The sequence below is a fragment of the Parasteatoda tepidariorum genome, chromosome 1, assembly GCF_043381705.1.
Source record: "Parasteatoda tepidariorum isolate YZ-2023 chromosome 1, CAS_Ptep_4.0, whole genome shotgun sequence".
In the NCBI taxonomy this organism is placed as follows: domain Eukaryota; kingdom Metazoa; phylum Arthropoda; class Arachnida; order Araneae; family Theridiidae; genus Parasteatoda; species Parasteatoda tepidariorum.
In genome coordinates, this window is record NC_092204.1 from 70813610 (window position 1) to 70836039 (window position 22430).

Here is a 22430-nt window from a genome sequence, read left to right on the forward strand (position 1 = left end):
GATATGTTAATATTTATCGTAGAATCTAACATTCTGTTGTATAAAAGTTCTAACATTCTGTTGTATTAAAATAAAACATAATTCCGCATAAACTAGCCTAAAATAACTTTGTGATACAAAAATAACTTGTGAACTTATCATAACATTGTGATTATGAAATATTCAGAAAAAACTAATCGCATCTCCGTTTACTGTATTTATTTTGCAATTTCGAATGAAATTTCACTTTGACTCAGGAATTTTTATGTCTGGCTTCGAAAGATAAATATTGTGAAAAAGCATAACTTCCGTAACCCGATCAGTGAAAAAGGCTATATATTAGATGTCGGGAGAGAGAGGGGGAGAATAAAAATAAAAGGCAGGCTGGCGTTTCCTTGTTCGAACAATTTCACGAACTGAAGTTCAGCCACCTCGTTAACAATGAATCCTAGGAAAAATAAATTTTCCCACTCCGTTCGTAAACGAGTCGCGATTTTCGGGGAAAACCCCTCTCCTCTCTCCTACTGAAGTGATAAGTGACAAATTCATCACGAAAATCATTTTGCAGTTACCATGGAAACGCAGCCTTCAATTCCTGCCTCATTTTGAAATTGTACATTTTGTGAATGGATTCCAGGACGTTAACTCGAGATTTTCAGTTTTTTAAAAAAAAAACTTACTGAGATAGTTTTTTTCTAGTATTGTTGAAATATTCTTTGGGAAAGAAATTTAAAATTTGGTTTTTAAGACCATTTTTGTCGTGTTTAGATGTGAGGAGTTTTCAACATTTTACAGACTGTAAAAATTTGACCTTACACTTGAACATCTGTGTTTTTAAATAGCCGAATTTATAAAGTCTGCCCTTATAAATTACAAATAGACTCAACGAGAAATGAACAAACGCCCTCTCTTGATCTGACGCTAACCTTTACTGTTACCCGCAGTTATGTAAACAAAGTCCTTGGTATTTTTTTCTGAAGTTATCAGTTCTATATCATAGATGGGACAATAAACATCTAATCATTGGAATTTAAAAATTAATGAAATCTTGGGGGGGGGGGAGGAGTATATTTCCCACTTACAAAGGGTTAAATTGCGCATCATTATATCAGAAAGGAATCAACATTATACACGCATGAAATCTAGTTTATACGAACTAAATGGAGTGTTGAAGATTCTATATGACCTTCGATTGAATTTGCCTCAATAACTTTAAAGTTTATACGCTGAAAGTGGGAAGTAAAGATTGTGCCTTACCTTTTTTTTTCTAGTTCGTAAGCTTTAATTGGTAAAATCTATAAATTTCGAACCTTTCTCGCCATATCTTTCTTGGGGTTATAATTTGTTACCAATAGTTCAAGTTTGATCTTAATTTTTACTCGTCGACTATTTAAGTGGTTTTCAATGTTCTTAAGCAAAGTAAAATAAAAATAATAATAATAAAAAAAAAAACAGTTTAAGTGTTTTACATTTGAAGCAAAGCAATAATTTTAAACTATATCTATAAATATCTGTCTTTGGAACGAATAAATAACTTAAATATTTTAAAAGGTATGTAACTGTTTCAAAAAGAGCAAATTTGGCGAGATTTTTCCTCCCCGACAAAAGTTGTCAAAATCCCATTTTTTGTAAATTTTCATAAGTCTCAGGTAATGCAGCTTCCTCTCAAAGAACAAGTATAAATTGGCACATTTATCCACTCTAAGAACTGCAAAATTTAAGGACTAGGTAAAATAACTAACTTTTTTATATATGACTGAAATAAAATATTTCTTTGAGAAATCTCTTAAATTTCTTAAATAACTTTTAGAATCCTCTTCGACTAAGCTCTTTAAAAATCATAAAAATATTGCTCCTACAACAGAATATCTTTCAATATTAAACATTTGTGCAATACAATATTAGATTTTTACTCATGTGATAATTTACACGGGTAAAATTTTCCTTTTAAATGAACTGCCCCTCGTAAGATTAATTTTTAAAAAAATTCTTTTAGATAAGTACGAGTTCCCCAGTAAACTTTAAACCTTAGAGCAGTGTTCCCCAACCTTTTTATCACCGCGGACCTGTCAACGTTTGATAATTTTATCATGGTCCACTGGCGGGGGCGTTGATAGTTTATATTTTAGATAATTTTGATTTATTAATTTTAGTTTAAGTATTTAAACATGCCTTCAAAATAAAATACAGTCACACCAAAAAATAAATATAAAGTGATTTAACATTTTAACTTACTAGAACGTTAAATCACTTAGTCACGATCGAGAGAGAAGACGAAGTTGTTCATTAGTTCCAATGTAAATTTCACGCCGCACTTTCGTGTTTTATTTATGATATTTAAATTTAGGATGATTGATTTTTATTTTAATTAAAACTAAATGAAAGAGAAAATAGTTGCTGCGGTTTCCTTCTTTTTTACTTTTTAAAACATTAAAAAATTAATGGAACTCAAATATTTTTAATTTAGGGTATAAACCTAGGAATTTAAATTCAATTTCAATGAAATGGGTGGCCCAGTACCACTTGATCCACGGACCGGGGGTTGGGGAACACTGCCTTAGAGGCTGTATCTGGCCAGCGAAGCCTTTTTTTGTGGCCCGCGAACTAAATTATATTAGTTGTCATTTTTGTGTTGACAATTTTCGTAAAAAATCTATATGGGTTTAAAATACTTTTCTAGTTAATAAAAATCTAATTTCTTCGTTTCTGTGAAATTTAACATACCAACGGTGCAGAAAAAAGTTATTTCTCAGGTTTTGCATCCAAGAAAATATTGATTCAAATACAAAAATAATCTTGATCTCTTTTAATCAAATATAAATCTTTTTTATTTCATTTTTCTGTATTTGGTGATTATATTCAGCATGAGTGTATCAGAAATTTTTTCGTAGAAATTCTCCGATTTAGCTTTTTGAAACCACCATTTTGGATAAAAATATTTGCACACACATTTGTAAATTTTACATTTTAAATATAAATATCCATTCTCTTTTGGTTGCAGCGGACAAACCTCAATTTTCTTATTGAACATTTTGTGTGCTGCTATGTAAATTTTAATACCAACCTTTCTAAAGTTTTATATCTTAACAATTAGATATCTGTTGCACATTAATTGTTTAATACATAGGTGCGCATTAAAGTTATTGTAGCCCGAATTTTTATTATTTATTTAATGTTTCTAAATATATTATTAATAACAATTAAATATTTTTACAAATTTACTTCTTATTTTAATTTGTAATTCAATACTTTTTTGTACAACTTGGTAAAAATCTGAAAGTGATATTTATTGTTCCTTCAAACCAGGGTTGGCAGGTTTTTGACATGTGACAGTTTTTGACAGTTTAAACCATGGTTTAAACCGTCACGTCAAAAACCTCACTGTCAAAAATGTCGAAAATGTCAAAAACCTATATTCATATGTGAAATTTAATTAATACATAAAATTTATATATTTTTTATAAAGGATAGTGTTTCTAAATATGTTCTAGAAAAAATAAATTTAAAATTTTGAAGAAACACTTATATTTTGAATAGTAACCAAAATCTTGTACTTTTGAAAACTCACATCTTTTGTAATATTATGTATTCATTTTCATGTGTTATTGAAAATCTGCAGTGATATTATTAAGAAATTTATTTATAACCAAATTTAGTGTATAGTATAGATTATACTAAAAATTAGACATTTTTAAAGATAAACATTAGCAGTTTTGTACATTAGACATCTTCTTTTAAAGAAAAATCTTTTTAATATTCTTTTAAATCTTCTTAATAATCTTTTTAACATAAGACAATACAAATTTAAGTGCTTTCTGTTAAATACACAGAGTAGTTAGTGTCGATTTACAGTATATTCAGCCTATTCATTTACTATGCTGAAAATTTAGTTTATCCAAATACTTGTGAATTTCATTTTGCTGAATACTATATAGTTTTGTTGAATATCTAAATATTCAGCTGTTGAATAATTACTTCTTGCTTTCAAGATATGCATTATTTGTATTCTTAATACAAGTGGAGAAAAAAAAATTAAGAGATAAAAATTGTTTTAAAATGATAAGTGTAATAATTATAAATAAATATAATAAACAATATGAATTATATTTATCATTATTCACAAATATAACTACTTTTAAATTCAAATTAACATACTGGATAATAAAGATATTCGGTATAACATTAAAATTTTTTTTCATACACTTGTATCAAGTTTGTATTTATACAACATAACTTGTAAGTTCCTTATAAATATTAGTTATATGTTCCTTATATGTCAAAAATGCATAGTAATAAACTTTTAATTTTCTTAAGTATCAAAAAGAAATTTTTTTTTTTTTAAAATATAAATATTTAAACAATTTTTGTGCAAAATTTTTCTGCACATGCATTTGAATATAAATTTCTGAGATTTTAAATCTGTTATTTTACCTTAATTTTAATTAAAAAATATTTTAAAACCTGCTGATTACCTATAGTATAATTAAATTTCAATATAATGCATGGCAACTGTTGGTAGTTTTGAAGTTTATATATTTTCTTGGCAAACTTCAGTTTTTGACATTTTTGACGGGTTTTTGACGGTTTAAACCAGTATTATACCCTTGTCATGTCAAAAACCACTTTTTGACGTCAAAAACCCAACCTTGCTTCAAACATAAAAGTCCTACATAAACTTTTGATAAAGTTGCTGCCCGCCATTTGATTTGTGTTTTTAATTGTGACCCCCGATCTCATTTAATTTGGAAACCCCTGCTCTAAGGGTACACCTTGAAATAACCTATTGCTTTCCACCTTCCTCCCCTGCATATCAGGCTTAGCTTACAACACACAGCTTATTACAGTGTAACCGCTTCCGTCTCGTAAGCAAAATAATGTCTTAAACATGACTCTTCAAAGTAAAAACCGCAATACCAAAAGAGAAAAAACATTGATCGGTGCATTCATTTTAATGAGCTTAGTTTGTAATGTCATAAATGCCAGCAATGGAATTTTGCGGTTACCTGCAAGCTCACGTAGTTCTCACTTTGCGACTCAATAAATTAATGGCAGTTCATTTAAGATATTAGTCTGAATTTATTTCAAAATTTCTGAAACGCCAAGCTACACATATCGAGATTTCTGGGGGCTTGTATATACATCTTTACAATAATTAATTACAATGGGAAATGCGCATCTTTCCAAAAGCGTGTGACCTTTCGGAAAGCAAATTTCACTCATGCATGAAAAATGTTTGTTCAAGTTTTGTTGCTGAATGTAACATTTGGAAACACGAGCGGTAATATGAAAGGAAACTGCTTTATTCAAATTTTTTTCCCCTACGAAATTTGATAATTAATCTTATTTGCGTTTTTAGAATACATTCGTTGTTTGAAACGCATAGTGTTTAACCCTTTCCCCCCGACTTTTCGTATACGTGCCTGCATGAAATGATCTCAATCAGGGTAAAAAGATGAAACTATATTTTTTGCAGTTCATTTGTGGGCGTGTTAATGATTGTTTGATTTATTCAATTCACCACTACTTAGTTCAATCTAACTATATAATTATTTTGAACTAACATTAATTAGACATGTAATTGGATTCACATTGATTTAAGTGACAGCAGAATAAGTTTAAACTATTGCTTTTCATTTTTACTTATTTATTCTTTATCCTGATTCTGTAAGAATGCACTTATGACTCGCCCGTCTAGAGAAGGTTATTATATAAAATATTAGGGGGACCGGAAAGTAATGTCGTTTCCACGCATTAAATATTCGTTATTCTTAAAGACTAATTCATTATTTTATGATTCATTTTCGATTCGGCATTGAAAGGTTATTGCTAATGAGGGGGAATACATTATTAAAAATAAAATCTTTAACAAATATTTAATGTACCGAAACGACGTTACTTTCCGGTCCCTAATATGTCGAAAGATTCGATATTTAAGCGAAATTTAAGGATACGTCAAGCAGTCAACTCAATTTTTGTGAATTGCACACAGATCCTCTTCAATGTTTACACGCTTAGTTTTGCATAACAATACCTTTGACTGGTATTTGAGCAGGTTGATAAGCTGCGAGTAAACTATCGATATTTTCAAGTATCACGTGGACGATATTTTAAATTCTACTCTCGAAAATACCAGGTCTTACTATAAATATGGCATAATTATTAACAGTTGTCGCGAACCTTATTAACAACGATCAAATCGAAATCATCAAAAATGATACTCTCTTAGAAATAAAACTCTCACTTTTGACGATTCAGCAATCCTTGAGCTGTATTTCGTTAATTTTGAGAATTTTGTCACGAAATTACGTTATCTGTGACAAAACACAAATTCTCAAATATATGACGAAACTAGAATGAAGACTAGACGATCGAAAATAAAGTAATGAAAAAACCGACCCTCGTCAAGAAGTTGACCTCGTACTAGGAAGATTCCTGGTTCGAATCGGGCATGTGTGTAATTTGTCTGTCTGTTCTATCCGTCCTTGTATTTGGGCGACAGGAACCCACCTATATGGTACCCACGATAAAGTGATTATTCGAAACGTTAGATACATGTGGCGCTACAGTGCTTTTTATTTTGGAATAGAATTTAGTTTTGATAAATAGAATTTAATTTTGCAAAACAATAGAATTTATTTTTGACGGAATGCGTTTTCTTGGCGAAGTGACGATAATTATTTCGTCACTTCGACGAAATTTTTGCTCGGAGTTATATACCGGGAAACTGCTTCATTAAAAACGAAGAAAGTTTCGTAAATTTGAGCATCAATTTTTTACAGTGTATCGATTACAATATTATTCACGATATTGTGAGCATTGATTAATTTCATTCAGGTAAATCAAATGTTGATTAATGTAAAATGAGCAATGTGCATTAGTTAATCTGGAAGAAAAAAATTTCCTTATTGTTTCCAAACGATTTCATTGTTTTTTATAGTCGGCCCCCTATCGAAAATATTCCAAACAAAGTAGAAGTTTTTATTTTGATATACGTATTTTCATTTTTGATTACCTCTTCTTTAAATTACTTTAAAATAATAAGCTCTAAAACGTAAAATTAAAATGCACAATTTTGTTTTATTATATACCCCCTTTTATAAAACTGGTTGTTTTACACGTTTAGAACAAAGCTGAGCTACAATGACCGTTTTTGATAAGGATGGAGGGCGGTTAACTATTGACTGATAATTTTCTTATCAATGTATGGAATAAATGCATAATAGAAAGTTATCAGACCTTATTCTTTTGTGTTGAAAACTATCAAATACAAACACCGCTTTAATTTTATTCTTTTTGTTTATGCACTCTCATAAATAGCTTTTGTAAATTATCTCATACTAGAATGAATTGAATTTTGAAGAAATAAAAAAAAAAAACGAAAAAAATAACTAATATTTGAGACATTGATATCTTATTTCGTAGTGCGTAAAAATTTCTGAATGAACTTTTTTTCAATTTATTTGTACATTCTTTTCCTATATTACCCTTATTTGTTTTACTGTTTTAGGGTAAACACGAGTCCCACGATCCCGATTGTGCTATCTATCTTTTTTCATCAGAATTTACCAAAAAGCTAAATTAGCTACGTAAATAAAGGCATTTAGCATAGTATAATTTATAACCGCCGTTGAAAATCCGACCTAATTTTTGATTCTATGAACGAAATTGCTTTACGACTACTTTTTATAACCGTCGTAAAATGGTCGTCCCAATTTCTTTGGGTTTACGACTAATGTTCAACTCCGGAGATTTGTAATTTTGAATCTGATCCAGAAGACAAGGGAACCCCTGGATCAAGCAGTGGGAGAAATTTGCCATTGTGGAGGACTTTTTGTATGTAACTAACCCGCATTTGCGTTACATGTAGAGAAAATCCACGAAAACCTCCCACGGTTAGCCTTACTTCAAGAACTGATCCGTCTACCACTGAGGGTATTTTACGTCAGCACTATGGTCGGTGCAAGCCGGATGCGGAATTCGTATCGACCAGCCATCACTGGGATTCGAACCCGGTTCACACTCTATCCCCTGAGCTATCACGGCTCCTTTCCGACAACTTGCCAATTTTGGCTACATTCGGTATTACTCTAAACTCAATAATTTATTAAAATAAACCTTCCGATAAATACGCATTCACGACGACGGTGAACCCTTGTGATTTTTTTTCTTCTACTATTATCCTTATTCTCCTTTTTGTAGTTTGATGTCGGACATAGTTTATAGTGCCGTTTGAATTCCTTACGTTGCAAATGGGTTTTTTTTCCTTCAGCTTTTAGCATTGCATCCTTTCCACTTTTCCAAACATTCACTCCCCTCAGAGAGACTCATATGTTCTATTGATATTTTCTATTTTGTTCGTTTTCACTTTATTTTCCTTTTTTGCATGTTGTCTAGCATCCTTTGATTTTTCTTATATTAATTGCATGTCATAACTATATTGAGATTAGCGCAGTATAGCTTAGTGTATTTGAATTCTAAAATTTTTATTAAAATTTAAAAAAGTGATGAAGTTTATTGTTAGCAATTGTTTGAAGTTAAATGTTACATTTGGACTTAGGTCTGGAGTTTATTTTCTATTCGACAATTTTTTTTTACCATTAAGGGTTGAGATAACTGGATGTTTTAATTCCTTTTTTAAATTAAAATTCCAAGTGTCTTCCCGAAACTTTCTGAGCGTTAACTCTTAGCACGCGATAGTTAAATTACTTGAGCAATGCAATAAAAATTTAAGTCGTAAAAGTATATTAAAAAAAGCAAAATTGTTAGTGCTGGTTATGATTCACGGTGTCTGATGTCCTACTTCACAAGATTATAAAAGATTTCTTACAGATTCACAATCGTGTGATGTTTAAGGCAGCATCTGCCATCTTAATCCTCCCTACAATCAGCTGTTCATACAGATGATCATTCTTAGCTCGTCCTGTGTAATTAAATATGCGAAACTTGTACATTCGTTCAATTTCACGGTTGGCTAAGGGTGCTTCACTATCAGACGATTCACCCCCGAATACCCCCTTCTAATTTCATCGATTCTTTTCTCATTTGTATAACTGAGTGCAATTGAGTCATTTTTATTAGGAATTGCACTTACACAGAATTTTTCCGAATATTAAATCCAAACTGCTGTAAGTTGTAATTCTTAAACCCTTTGTACTCTGAGAATTTAAATGCTATATAAACTAATATGTGCGCTAAATCTTTTAAAATAATACAATAGTTTTATATAACAAACAATCGTAAAATAATAGGGTTGATAAATATTAAGTTTCTTATACTAAATATTAATATTTAGGGTTACTAAATATTGATATAAAAATTATACAAATTAAATTGAGTTATTATTTAAAATCAAATAAAATTTAGAGTGATGGTAAAATTTGATATCCCAGTGTTAAAGGGTTAAAGTTACTATTTTATTCGGTTTAGGATTTTTTAATAACTGTATAAAGAGGAAGGACTTTGCATTGGAAAAAGGTTTGTTTAGATTTTATGAAACAGTGCAAGTTATTTTTTAAATTTTTTCTGTATCTGTATATATTTTTTAAAATTCTTTAAAGCAGACGGGTTCATCGGTGTCCCTTTTATATATATATAGTATATATATTTTCTGGCTCTCTAATTGCAGCTAAAATGTATTTTGGTATTTTTCAATAATAAAAAACAGTCTAATAGTTACTAAAAAAAATCTGTTGGATTATCGGTATTATATTTGTTTTAAGAAAAGATCTCTGTTAGAAAAAGTGGGTCTGAAAATATTAAGACCTACAATATTGATATAAATAACGGAATGGGGCTAAAAGGCGATTATCCTGTTTGGACTAGGGGTCCATTATGTTGCACAACATTTGGTAGAGTTTTATCACTTATAAAAATATTTTTAAATTATATTTTCGGTCTGTATGCCTTTACAAAGCTAATGTCTACTTAATATAATAATAATTCTCGATGGTCAATGTTGCTATAAAAAATTTTAAAAAATATAAATAAAGAAATAAAAATGAGAAAATTCAATTCAAATAAACTTTTAGAAAGTTTAAAGGCATATAAGAAATTTAAATTAGTTTAGTAGATTTTGTTTCATGACCAGAATGTGAAGATATACACTCTAAAAATGTACAACAATATGCTTAGCAAATGCAAAAAAAAAAAAAAAAAAAAAATTNAAAAAAAAAAAAAAAAAAAAAAAAAAAAAAAAAAAAAAAAAAAAGTTTATAATTTTTTACGCGAAAAGTAAAAATAACTTTAAGGAGTGAATTCAAGCTTAACTGCTTTATGAGTTAATTCTATAACTGCATACTTTAAAGTGAAAATTGCATTTTCTGCCTTGTTTTACAGCTCTGGGGGTTATTAAAAACGCCTCCTGGTTTCATCTGGGAATCAAATTGGTTATATTTTTTGTCTTGCCTTCTTCACTAGTGATTCGTGAGACAGTGATATCGTTTTTGTTACTTCCTCGTGTTTTGTTATATTGGTGTGCGACCCTTAATATATGCATTTTTTTTAAATCAATTTTTTTAAGGATTTTAATGAAAAAGATGTATCATCATTGCGGAACACAGGCGAATTTCTCAACACAAATATCATAAAGATTAACTCTATATTGTGTTAAAGGATTTCGTACGAATTCTATGGATCCAGGTGAAGTTTTGAAAAATGAGGATATATTCTTATTCTAAAATATTGACTAAGAATTTCAAAAACAAATTATTTTTTGTGTTATTACAAAGCACCAAGAATTTAAATTTCCTCAAAATAATAAGCAAAATTGTTTCTGATTGGTTGATAAATAATGAGCAAATCTAATTATGTCCTGAATGATGTCAAAATATTATAAGCACCACTCCGACGCTTTGTTTAATTATTTTATTTGTTTGAAACACAAAAATACAATCAAAGGAAAATTTCCAAAAAAATTTAACTCTTGGACCAATAATGGTAAGTTCTTCTATAAAAAAATTTATTAATGATGTCAGACAAAAACTAGCATTTGAAGAACGTAAGAGCAACAAAATAGTATAGATTCCAGGCCAAGACCCCCACTAACTGGTATGCTCTTTTCTCCTTTTGTTATTTATCGTCAGATTTTATTTATTAGATCGTTTGATTCCTTTACTTTAAATACATAATATCGTTTGATTTCTTTACTTTAAATACACTATCGTTTGAAACTGGTTAGATATTGCTGCTTTTAGCTCTTCGGACATTTAACTCTACATTCAACGGATTCCAATCCAATCCAATGTTTTATTTATTAAGGCTTGACAAAAACGGGTAACAACTAAAAAGTAATATGCTATGCTTTCTTTCGCTTAAGGAAAAGCGCATTTCTAAGAATAACACAAACGTACAATATTCAGTTTAAACAAATAATGATGCGTCACACAGATCGAAACCTTATTCAGAATCAGATCTACTATTGTAAGAAGGCCTCGCTTCATAGCTGCGATTTCAAGTGTTATTAAATGTGTGAACAGCCTTCTTTTTAAAGAAATTAAAAGTTCGTCTGCTGTATCGTGCAGTCACGGCCCAGTTAAGGGCTTCTGATTTTCTTAATTCCTTAGCTAACGGTCCATCACATCAGCATCTATGTTAAAACGTTTTCGCTTCATGTGCTTCATTTATAGAGCAAATTATTCAATTTGTTTCGACATTTAAGTTTGATTTACGGATTTCTGTTTTCAGTTATTTAACATACACCTAAATTTCATTCTTTAATTGATTCCACAATTTTATTTTAAATTTTTATCTCTGCTTAAATGAATCTTGAAACATCTTAAGATCCTGTTTCATAATGTTAGGTTATAAAAAATACCACAGTACTATTTTGCATTAAAAATACTCATTTCTGAATGTCATTTAAAAATATTTCTCCGCTTTAAAAGGCTTACAACAGGACCTACGTTCGATTGGTGTAACATATGTATTATGTTAAGTTCAATTGAAATCAAAGGTAGAGCGTTATACCGTCAATTTTAATTTTTTCTTTTTAAATGTAGAAAGTAGTTCTATCTTTGAAACTTGTTAAATTGACTGAATTTGGATATTCAGGCATGCAATTAAAATTTATTTTTTTAGTATCCCGAATGAGCTACAATAAATAAAATTAATCATAGTGATACCAAATAATATTTTAATTTAATTAAAATTTTTTATTTTAAATTTATGTAAATTTTTTTACTTGTGAATGGCAATCACAGCAAATTGTCAGGAAATGTATTTGCGTTAAATTGGCTTTTTTCACTTACCGGGTCAATGTTACAACAAGCAAACATCTTAATTTTAGTTAGGCCTAAAAAAAAAAAAAATATATTTATCTTTAAAAAAAAAATCGTGTTTAATCTTGAAAGAGAAATAAATTAAAAATAGCTCTCTAGGAAAATCTGAAATGGTCCACAACACAGCAGATGGTGTCATTTTACAGGTATTAACTATAAATACTGTGTGCAGTGCAAATTTCCTCAATTTTGAGGTGTAAATATTTACACTGGTCTAAACTTTAAATAAAGAAAAGTGAGAATTTTTTTTAGAAATATATAGCTTAAAAGAAACTAAATCCATTAATTCAATTCAACTTAATTAACCGTAGTTATTTCTAATTATTCATTAAAAATAATAAATTTGAATATTTAGCATTATTTGAATTTTGTAGGTTATTTTTATAGTGTTTCTTCACAATTTGGTCCTGAAACAAAACCTATTATCAAATAATACGATATTTTTTTTGTCATGAAACTGTCCAAAAAGTTACTTACCTTTCACATAATTTTTCATTGTATTTAAATTCTTCGATCAAAGAGGATAAATCCAATATTTTTAACAAATTGTCGTAGTGTAAAAGACTGCAAACAAAAAAAAAAAAATTATTTTGATAAAATTGTATCAAATGTTGTCTGATATATTGGATGCTGGGCATCAAAAGGATATGCATTTTAAAAGTGTTAAAAAAATAAAGTGGATCTAAAATTTACATCCAAAACACAAATGAAATGGTTTGTAGTCGAAATAACTTAAATGTTGACATTGAATTTCAAAATTGCATTGTCTGTGAATCTGTGAAACTAGTTGTCATTTCATTGTTTAGGAAGGTCAAATATATGAATAGCTTTGTTATAATAAAGATAAAAGCCAACCTCAAATTAAATCAATATATTTCAGTAGATACAAGTTTCGATATTATATTAGCAGTGGCGTTTCTCGACTTTCCGGGGCAACACACAAAATGGGTCCCCTCAATCCCTGGAAATCTGATATTTTTAATATGTAATGAAATATCTTTAACTAGAAAGTATAGAAAAATATTATTATTATTTTTTGCATGTTGGTATTTTATAAATAAGCTTGTTTCAAGCAAATTTTAAATAAATGTAAAAGGAAGACTTAAATAATAGTACCAGTCAAATTTAATACGAAGTAGTTTTTTGTTGTAGAATATTTTTATAGAAGTTACAATATAAGAACACATTATACATATAGCCAGACCAAACCACCAGATAGTTTTATAATACAAAAATTTATTGTACATAGATGTTTAGTTTTATTAGGTCACAAGGGTTTCTAGAACTAGAACTTTCTTTTAACCAGTTATTTTCGAAACCTGTAATTAAATTTACAGCTAATTAATAACCCATTATTTATTTAATATTTCCTTTATTTTTTTGAAAATATTTAATTTTCATGCTTATGATGAAAGAAAATTCACAACTTATATTCTTCTAATAACAATATAATGAATGGTGAAAAGGACACGCATTTATGAAAAAATGACATTAGTATTTCTCATCGAATAAACCATTAATAATAAACGATTAAAAATAATTTGGATTTAATGTAAAAATTACTATCCCTGAAAATATAACTGTTAGTGATAAAAATATAACTGTTAGCGATAAAAATATAACTGTTAGCGATAAAAATATAAATTTAATTAAGGCACATTGGACATTTTGATATTTTCGTTAAGGGAACATGCATAACACTGTTATAGCAAAGCAGATGCAGCATTTTTAAATTCTTGCTTGAATAACGCATTGACCGTAACTGTAACCTTAAAAAATTTGTCTGCATACAGAACAAAAGAACTTTGACTGGCAGAATCAAAGATATTACCCTCTAAGCACAAGACTATCGAAATGTATTCAAACGAAAACTGGTTAAGAGTTTCGGCCGAAAAAGTGGCAATAACCTTTAGATTCTTTTATTGGTTCTTTTCTGAATTGCGTTATATTTCGAAGAATATCGTCTGGTAATCAGACTACGCCATGAGTAAAAAGAAACATCAAATAATTAAAAATAATAAAAATTTCAAGGATTATTTCAGTTCACGATTCTCGAGTTAAGGGACCTTAAGTTACAGCCTAGCATTTTTTATTCATAATATTTTAAAGGAACAAATTAATTACAATTTTTAGATTTTTACACATTTTGAAAAACTATTGATTTAAAAATTTTCCTTTTTCAAAACACAACTGACTTTATTAGAAAATATAACTTCAAAACTAACACTTTAAAAAAAAAGTGTTTCATTTGTTTACCTAACTTGAATTTTCTCATCAAATGCCTTTTTAAAGTTAGAATTTTATTTTTCTTAGTTTCCATTATATTTGGAATTTTAAATTAATAAGTTTATATGAAATATAGCATCAAAACATGAAGTTGTGGGGTTAAAACTGCTGATATATAGTTTTTTTTTTTGACAATTTATTTCAATTAAAATTGTTTTCATAAAAAAGTATGTTTTTATTGTTAGTTTTTACTAGTTCGTTATAAGGAAGTGATTTTTTTTATCCGTACTTTCAAAGTTTTGGTTTAGCTTATTAGTTATTTTTAAAAAAAAATTTTTAGCAAAAAAATTTTTATACTCGTGTAAAATTCAAAAAGCATATAAATAATGCATATGCAATTGAATAATGCAACTGAAGTCTCTTAAACAGATTATTCTCAGCTGGTTAAAAGGCAGATGCTGCAGAAAGTTTAATTCCTAACAATTTTCATGTAAAAAATAATTTTTCCATAAAATGTTCATTATCAAATTAAAAAGAAAGAGGTATCGAATTATAGTAGAAAAATGTAAAACATTTGAAATAGATTTTGTATTTTTCTAAACATTAAGCTCACAATTCTATAACAGTTTTAATAACAATATTTACTAATTGTTTGAATTCTTTTTTTTATAGTACTACAGCCTTAAAATTTATTATTAGATCTATTACATTTATTATTAGATTTTATAACCATCTTTTTGATTCTTCCTCTGCGTCTTAAGTTGATTGCTTTCAAATTTTAGATTTTTCTTAAACCCTTATTTTCGTTCATTTTTCCTATTTTATGAATCTAATTACATTTTTCTGTTTAAATAAATGATCAATTGCTTATTTTAAGTTTTGAATTATTGAAATTTTTTATAACCTCAGAACATTTTGAAGTAAATGTGAAACAGTAAAATCTAAAAATTTACAAAAAGAGAAAATTTAAAATTTAATAAAATCGTAGTTCATGCTCAATAATTCACAAATACCAAAGCTTTACACATATTTTCTGTATAATCAATTAGTGCACAATACTAACATAGTGCGGTTTACTAACAACTAATTAACTATATGATTAAGCTACTATGGATTAATTAGCTATTTTGCGTTATTTTTTTAATCACCTTGTATATTTGCTTTTTTCTGTCAAAAGATTTTTTTTTCTTCCTGTAAACTAAAGTTCTATAAACTTAGAAACTAGCGAGGTTTGCTGTATACAAATAGGATTTAAATACTGTTTACTGAAATGTAAAACCGCGGAAACATTTCCTGAACTTGAAAAAGAGGCATTTTCACCTTTACTAAAGTAGAAAAATAAGGAGTTAATAATTTTTCATGGATCGATGATCACGAAAGATGAAGTATGGGGAAAAAGAAAAGAATAAATTTGTGAGATAAGGAACTGTGCGTTCTAACGTATCTAAACGTTTCTTACCCGATCAAGAAGCTATTTATATTACTAAAACTTTTATTTTTTTCAAATGTCTACTATATGATTAAGTCTGGCATGTTTGTTGCAGGGACTTATCAGTAAAAATTGCTTTATTTCTGTATTTTAAATAAAAGTTTTTTAAGATTTTATCTTTAAGTTTCTTTGTTGTTTTTATATACTTTTTATAATGTGTAGTACTTTATAAATATAGCATTAAAATGTCTGAATGAATTTTTAAGCTGCTGTTCATAAGACACTTATTTTCTCTCTTAATATTTTTGTTTCCTTTGTCTATGTACTTAATTTTTTCCCCTTTTTTAAAAAAAAAAAAGCATATGGATAATTTTTTAATATTTTAAATTCTATTCTTAAGTGTATTTATTTTGTATCGAATAAGCTTAAGGCTTAAAACAAATAACGTTACATAGTTTACAGTAGTCATAAAATACTAATATAAAAGAACTGAAAGCAATTAAGCAGATTAAATTTTTAAAAAAAGGATCAATAAAAGTTTTTTTCATTAACATAAGTAACATTTAAGTAACGGTATCATAAGCAACATTTACCACATTAATTTATGTGAATATTAATAAAATTATAAACGCATATAACTACTAATATATTTACTACTACGAGTCTTAAAGAAGATTGTCTTAAAAGGTAAACGTTTGTTTATTTTTTTTTAAAAAATTTAGACCCCGCGTAATTACGTGATGCTTCTAATTTGTTTTCATTAGACTTACCTATTCAATTGAACTTGTGAGACTTTCGTATAAGATTAATTTTGATATTGATAATGTTTTTCCAATCTATATATATAAAAGAAAGTCGTGTTAGTTACTTCACTTATAACTCAAGAACGGCTGAACCGATTTAGCTGAAAATTGGCAGGGAGGTAGTTTAGAGCCAGGAGAAGGACATAGGATACTTTTTATCCCGTGCGATAAACCGTTCCAGCGATATCAGTGAAAGTCGAAATGGAATTTTCTGATTGGTTAAAAGCTAGCCATTGTTTTAAATTTTGCTATAAACGATTCAATTTTCAAATATCTTGAAGATAACAACAGTGATATTTTCTATCTTATAACTCTATTCATTTAGAAAAGTAAATTAAAGTAAATTGCATATACTTTAATTTTTAATTCGCGCTTTTCTTTATGTCAGGTGAGCACAAGCAAGTAAAATCAACGAGAATAGATTTCTTAATTGTTGGTCGTATCACGGATTCAGTACTGTGAAAACTGTTTAATAAATATAAAGACAAAAGCAAATTTCATTCAAATTGCACGTTTTCAGAAATATTTATATTTAGTACGTAATTTTAGGTTAGCAAAATTAAATATACTTTTCGAAGATTTCAGTGCTGTGACAGTTGTCATTTGAAAACTATTAGTTTGTTTGTTTATTTATGCAAAGTTTTCGAATTCATCCATTTTATTTCTTTCATTTATAAAATTGATTTTTGTTTTAAATCTTATAATTTTCATATTTCTTATTCATCTCATTTTTATTGCTCTTTTTATTATTTAAAATATGTATGTGATATTTCGATTTAGCAAATTTGCGACCACTGCCAACTTTTACATTTCTTTTTCGTTGTCAGAAAGAATATTTGCAAAAATATGCCGCCTAAGCAAATCGCTCTTAGTCGGTCGACATCTCAAGCGCGCAAAAAGAGAACTACCCGTGTTTCAGAAACATCGGAGCAACGGGAAAAAGACTTGAAACTAATCGAGAACAGAATGCTTTTGCCCGTTCCTTAGAAACGTCTGAGCAACAGGAAAGAAGACTGTCAACAAATCAACTACGAACTACACAAGCCCGTTCGTCGGAAACATCAGAGCAACGGGAAGCAAGAATGAAAACCGACCGAGAACGCATTTCGCTATTCAGACGCTGCCAATACTCTGATTTGAATTTCAGTGCATTTCACTATGATCCGACAACAAACTATAGTCTTCCCCCAAGTGTCATCATCGGAGAAATATATCAATTATGTATGTTTTGTAATGCTCTCAAATTTAAAAATGAAACAGCTGAAATTTGCTGTTCTAGAAGCATACAGAAACTACAAGATTTTACGTCGCCTGCCGAGACATTATCAACCTTCGTATCAGGTCAAACAAACCAATCGAAACATTTTTTGGCGCATATACGCCGGTACAATTCGTGTTTCTAAATGACTTTATTCGGTGCTACACGTATCCTGAACGAGAATTACATCCCAACATTCAAAGTGCAAGGCCAAATTTATCATCGTGCAAGGATCACTTCTTTCAATGCCTAACGCAGATCATAAATTTCTACAAATTTATTTCATGGATAACACAAATGATCAAGTCAATCAACGTTGTCAGGTAAACAATGGCACTAAACGAAAAATTGTTACCGTATTACAAAAATTTTTCGATCAACATAATCAGTTAATTAGGCTGTTCACAATTGCCCTAGACTAAATGTCATCCGATATTTACAAAGTTGTTATTAGAGCTGAAAAAACACCTGTAGGCCACCACAAAGAAAAATACAATGCGCCAACATTGGATGAAGTGGCTATTGTTATAGTTGGCGAAGAATTTACCTCCCGCGATACAGTTCTTCATCGCAGAAATCGTGACGTTCAAAGAGTTCTCAGAAACGTATCGATCATATGATGCATTGCAATATCCTATTTTATTTTGGTGAGGAGAGGAGGGATATTATTTTAACATAAAATTAAGAAGTCCGCAAACAGGCGAGAAAACCAATAAGAAAGCAAGTGCAATAAGTTTTTATGCATATAGATTAATGATTGCCAAAACGCTGATAATCATACTTTAAAATGTCGACAATTAGTTCATCAATACATTGTCGATATGTATGCGAAAATTGAAACTGAACGCCTACTGTATATTAAATTAAATCAAACCAAATTACGTTCAGAAGAATGCATTCATTTACGGGATGCAATAATTAATGATGGTAACGTTAATCCTAATGATGTGGGGAAAATGATTATATTGCCGACTACATTTGCAGGGAGAAAAACTTGGACTCCCTGCAAATGTAGTATTCATACATGTCTGAGTATTCATACATGTGCCTTGGACTCCAAGGCACATGTATGAATACTCACAGGATGCAATGACATATGTTCTCGCATATGGGCTCCTAGATTTATTTATTACATTTACGTGCAATTCTGCTTGGGTTGAAATTAGAGATATTTTGTTACCAGGACAATCATCATCGGATCGTCATGATATTACAGCACGTGTGTTCAAACAAAAATGATAATCTTTACTTGATTTCATTGTGAAGCGTCATGTTTTTAGAGAGACACGGTGTTGGGTGTACTCTATTGAATGGCAAAAACGAGGATTGCCTCAGGCACACATTCTAATTTGGCTTATTGAAAAAAAACCACCTTCTAAAACTGATCAGATATCAGCAGAAATTCTTGATGTCACCATAGATCCAGTCTTATTTCAGATCATTGTCCAAAATATGTTTCATGCTCCGTGTGCATCACCATACATGTCTGTTTGAAAATGCACTAATGATATCCTAGAGAATTAACTGCTTTTTTTCACCATTAAATAAAATTTGCATTTCAAATCATAATCGCAAATGTCATTTACACACTTAAATACAAAATTCAAATTCAAATTGAAAGCGTTGCAACGCACGCAGGGTACAGCTAGTTAATTATAAAACTTAAATTTTAATTTACGATTCATTTATTCTTTTCAGGGCATTATTCAGATATAAAGGAGCTCAAATCATTCACGATGGTTCCGGTGAAAATATAGACGATCTAAAACAGCTCTTATCAGGTACGCATTTCATAATTTTCTTCAAGATGAATTAAGCGTACCTAAAATACACTCGATAAAAACAACAACATTTAACCGAAATTCACACTTTTAAACCTTCAGAAATATTGATCATTTGATTACTTTTTAAACTTAATTCTTTCTAAGGAGTTTTTCGTTCTTAAATAAGTTCTCTTAGAAAATTATATCATTTTTCTACTATTACAATCTGAAAGTATTATAAAGGTATGTGTAGAAATTCGAATATTTACTAGTTCGAATATTACTACCTTACAGAAATGTATAGATTTGCGTTGGTACGTAATTTAATTCAGTATTAAACGGTAATTCTAAGAAGAAAGTATTAATGAATACACATTAATGTAGCAAAGTGAATAAGTAATATATAAAAGAATAGTGATATAAAAAAATGGTAATATGAAAAAAGGTTATACCTTTTGCGATCAGAATTTATGACTTGATCTGATTGCTTATACAAGATTTTTGTCAAGGAAGAAATCTTGTGTTCTGGTTAAGCAACTTCAAAGGAGAATTCTTAAATTGAGGACATTTCTCCAGCCCAGTTTTTAAACAAATACTTGACGAGAGGTGAGTTTTTATTTATTATTTTTGAAAATCATTTTAGAAACTGATTATTTCGGGTTTTACTAATTTAAACTTCTCTTTGGAAATACTTGGCGGATCCCTCCTTTTCTCGCCAAAATCAAGAAATTTTGTACACAATTCATTTTAAATAGCTTCCTTCGCTCTTTCCACGTTGGTCTTATTCAACATCTCATAATGAACTATATAACCTTTATACACTTAAAATATTGTAGATGATATTACAATGGTAACCTAAGAAAAATGGTTAGGTTTAAACATTATCATGTAGATAGTGATATCAATATAACAATGACAGAAAAGAATATAACAGACAAGTGAAACCCTGGATCAAGCATTGGAACAAACTAGCTTTCGTGGAGGACTTTTTGACGAATCTAAACCGCATTTGCCTTACATGGAGAGGGAAAGCATGGGAATTCTAACCCATGATCCGTCTACCACTGAGGATATTTTAGTTCAGCACTGCGAATCGGGAGGCTCACCTCACTGGGAGACGAAAGCTATATTCCTTGAGCAACCGCGGCTCATACAATGTTTAAAAATCTATTGCAACACTATGAAAGAATTGAAGCTGTCAATGTTAAAAGGGGGTATGTTACAAATCTGCACTTTCGAGGGGGGGGGGCGGGAACTGTCAAATGTGAAAGCATTGTTTTAATTTCTTCCAAATTGTTGGATTCTCTTTAGGCATTCTGAAAAATTATTCGGTATTTGATAATCGGTGATTGATATTCAAAAACTAACAAAATACTTATTTTCATAAAAGTTTTACATACCCCCTCAATTCAATTGTCAGAAATTAATGAAATTTAATCCACATTTTACTTATGCAGTGCTGGGAAAAGTATAAATTGTGCAAAAAGTTGCCAAATATGAAACACCACTGTTATGACTGAGTGTTCAAATTTATTTTTTAATTGCAAAATGTAGAACCTAATTACTTTGCATGACAATTTTATTTTTATTCTGCATATTTAAATTATGGCAAAATTTACATAATCATTTTATTTTATAACCGTCGTTGAACAGCCGACCCAATTTCATGGGTTTACGACTACTAACGTTCAACTCCGTAGCCTTGTAATTTTGAACCAATCCAGAAGACAAGGAAACTCCTGGATCAGTACCCCCAGAGGTATTGATTTGTTGTGGGAACATGGAGGACTTTGAGACTCGACAGATTTAACGTGCATCAGCCACCATTTACTATCGGCCGGCGAGGATCGAACCCACGACCTCTTGGATATGGGCCCAGCGCCCTACCGACCAGATGTTCGATGTTTGGTGAAAGAGTTTGAATAATATGATTTAAGATTGTAACCCAACTAAACAGTATAGGGGTTCGTTTATTTATTTTTTCAAAATTAGAATGAAATTCCTGAGAATATTTCATTGCAAGTATTTTGAGTTTATTTCCTAGAAACGTTTTTGAACGGGTATTATTTTATTTTTTATAAGTTGATTTTGATTGTACTCCTTGGGGACTAAAGAGATCTTATTTAGCCACACAGATGTGTCCCCCCATAATTATTTATCTTTAAATGTTCTGGAAAAAAAAAACCTCAACACATATGTATTATACCCTAGAACACAATGAATGTGGCATGTATATTTCTATTTATGATCTTTCTAAATCGTATTACAGAACAGAAGTGCTTTTCCAATCTTGATGTAATCCTTGCATCATTTACTCTTCGAATTTTAACTTACTCTTAAAGCAACGCCCTCAAATTTGCTTTAAACGAAAATTTGTATTTGTCTTAATTTTTATTCATAAAATTTAATCTTTTGTTTAATAAAACATGCTAGGCTCTTATTTACTTACTCTCCAACAGAGGCTCCCTATATACATAAACCTGTTGAAGTTTGACGAAGTGAAATGTTTTAAAAAGTTAAACAATTTGTTTTCATTGATATTTATAGTTTCTTTTAAGCTAAATATTTCCAAAATAAGTAATTAAGAACGTTAATAACTATAACTTTTTTTTTTTTAAATGTGTAGCACACCAGGTAAATATTAATTACGTTTTCAGCAAGTGTCAGTAATTACGTTGTCAGCAGCTCTCTCACAAC

General features: G+C 29.5%; 1 protein-coding gene across 1 annotated transcript in view; it reads left to right on the forward strand.

Moving 5' to 3' along the window:
• LOC107450911 (coactosin-like protein) overlaps positions 1-22430 on the forward strand; it is a 34302-nt gene that overhangs the window by 9074 nt on the left and 2798 nt on the right. Inside the window, exon 2 of the mRNA XM_016066857.3 lies at positions 19669-19751. Within this exon, the coding sequence (XP_015922343.1) occupies positions 19669-19751 (83 nt within the window). The remainder of the gene's footprint in view (positions 1-19668; positions 19752-22430) is intronic.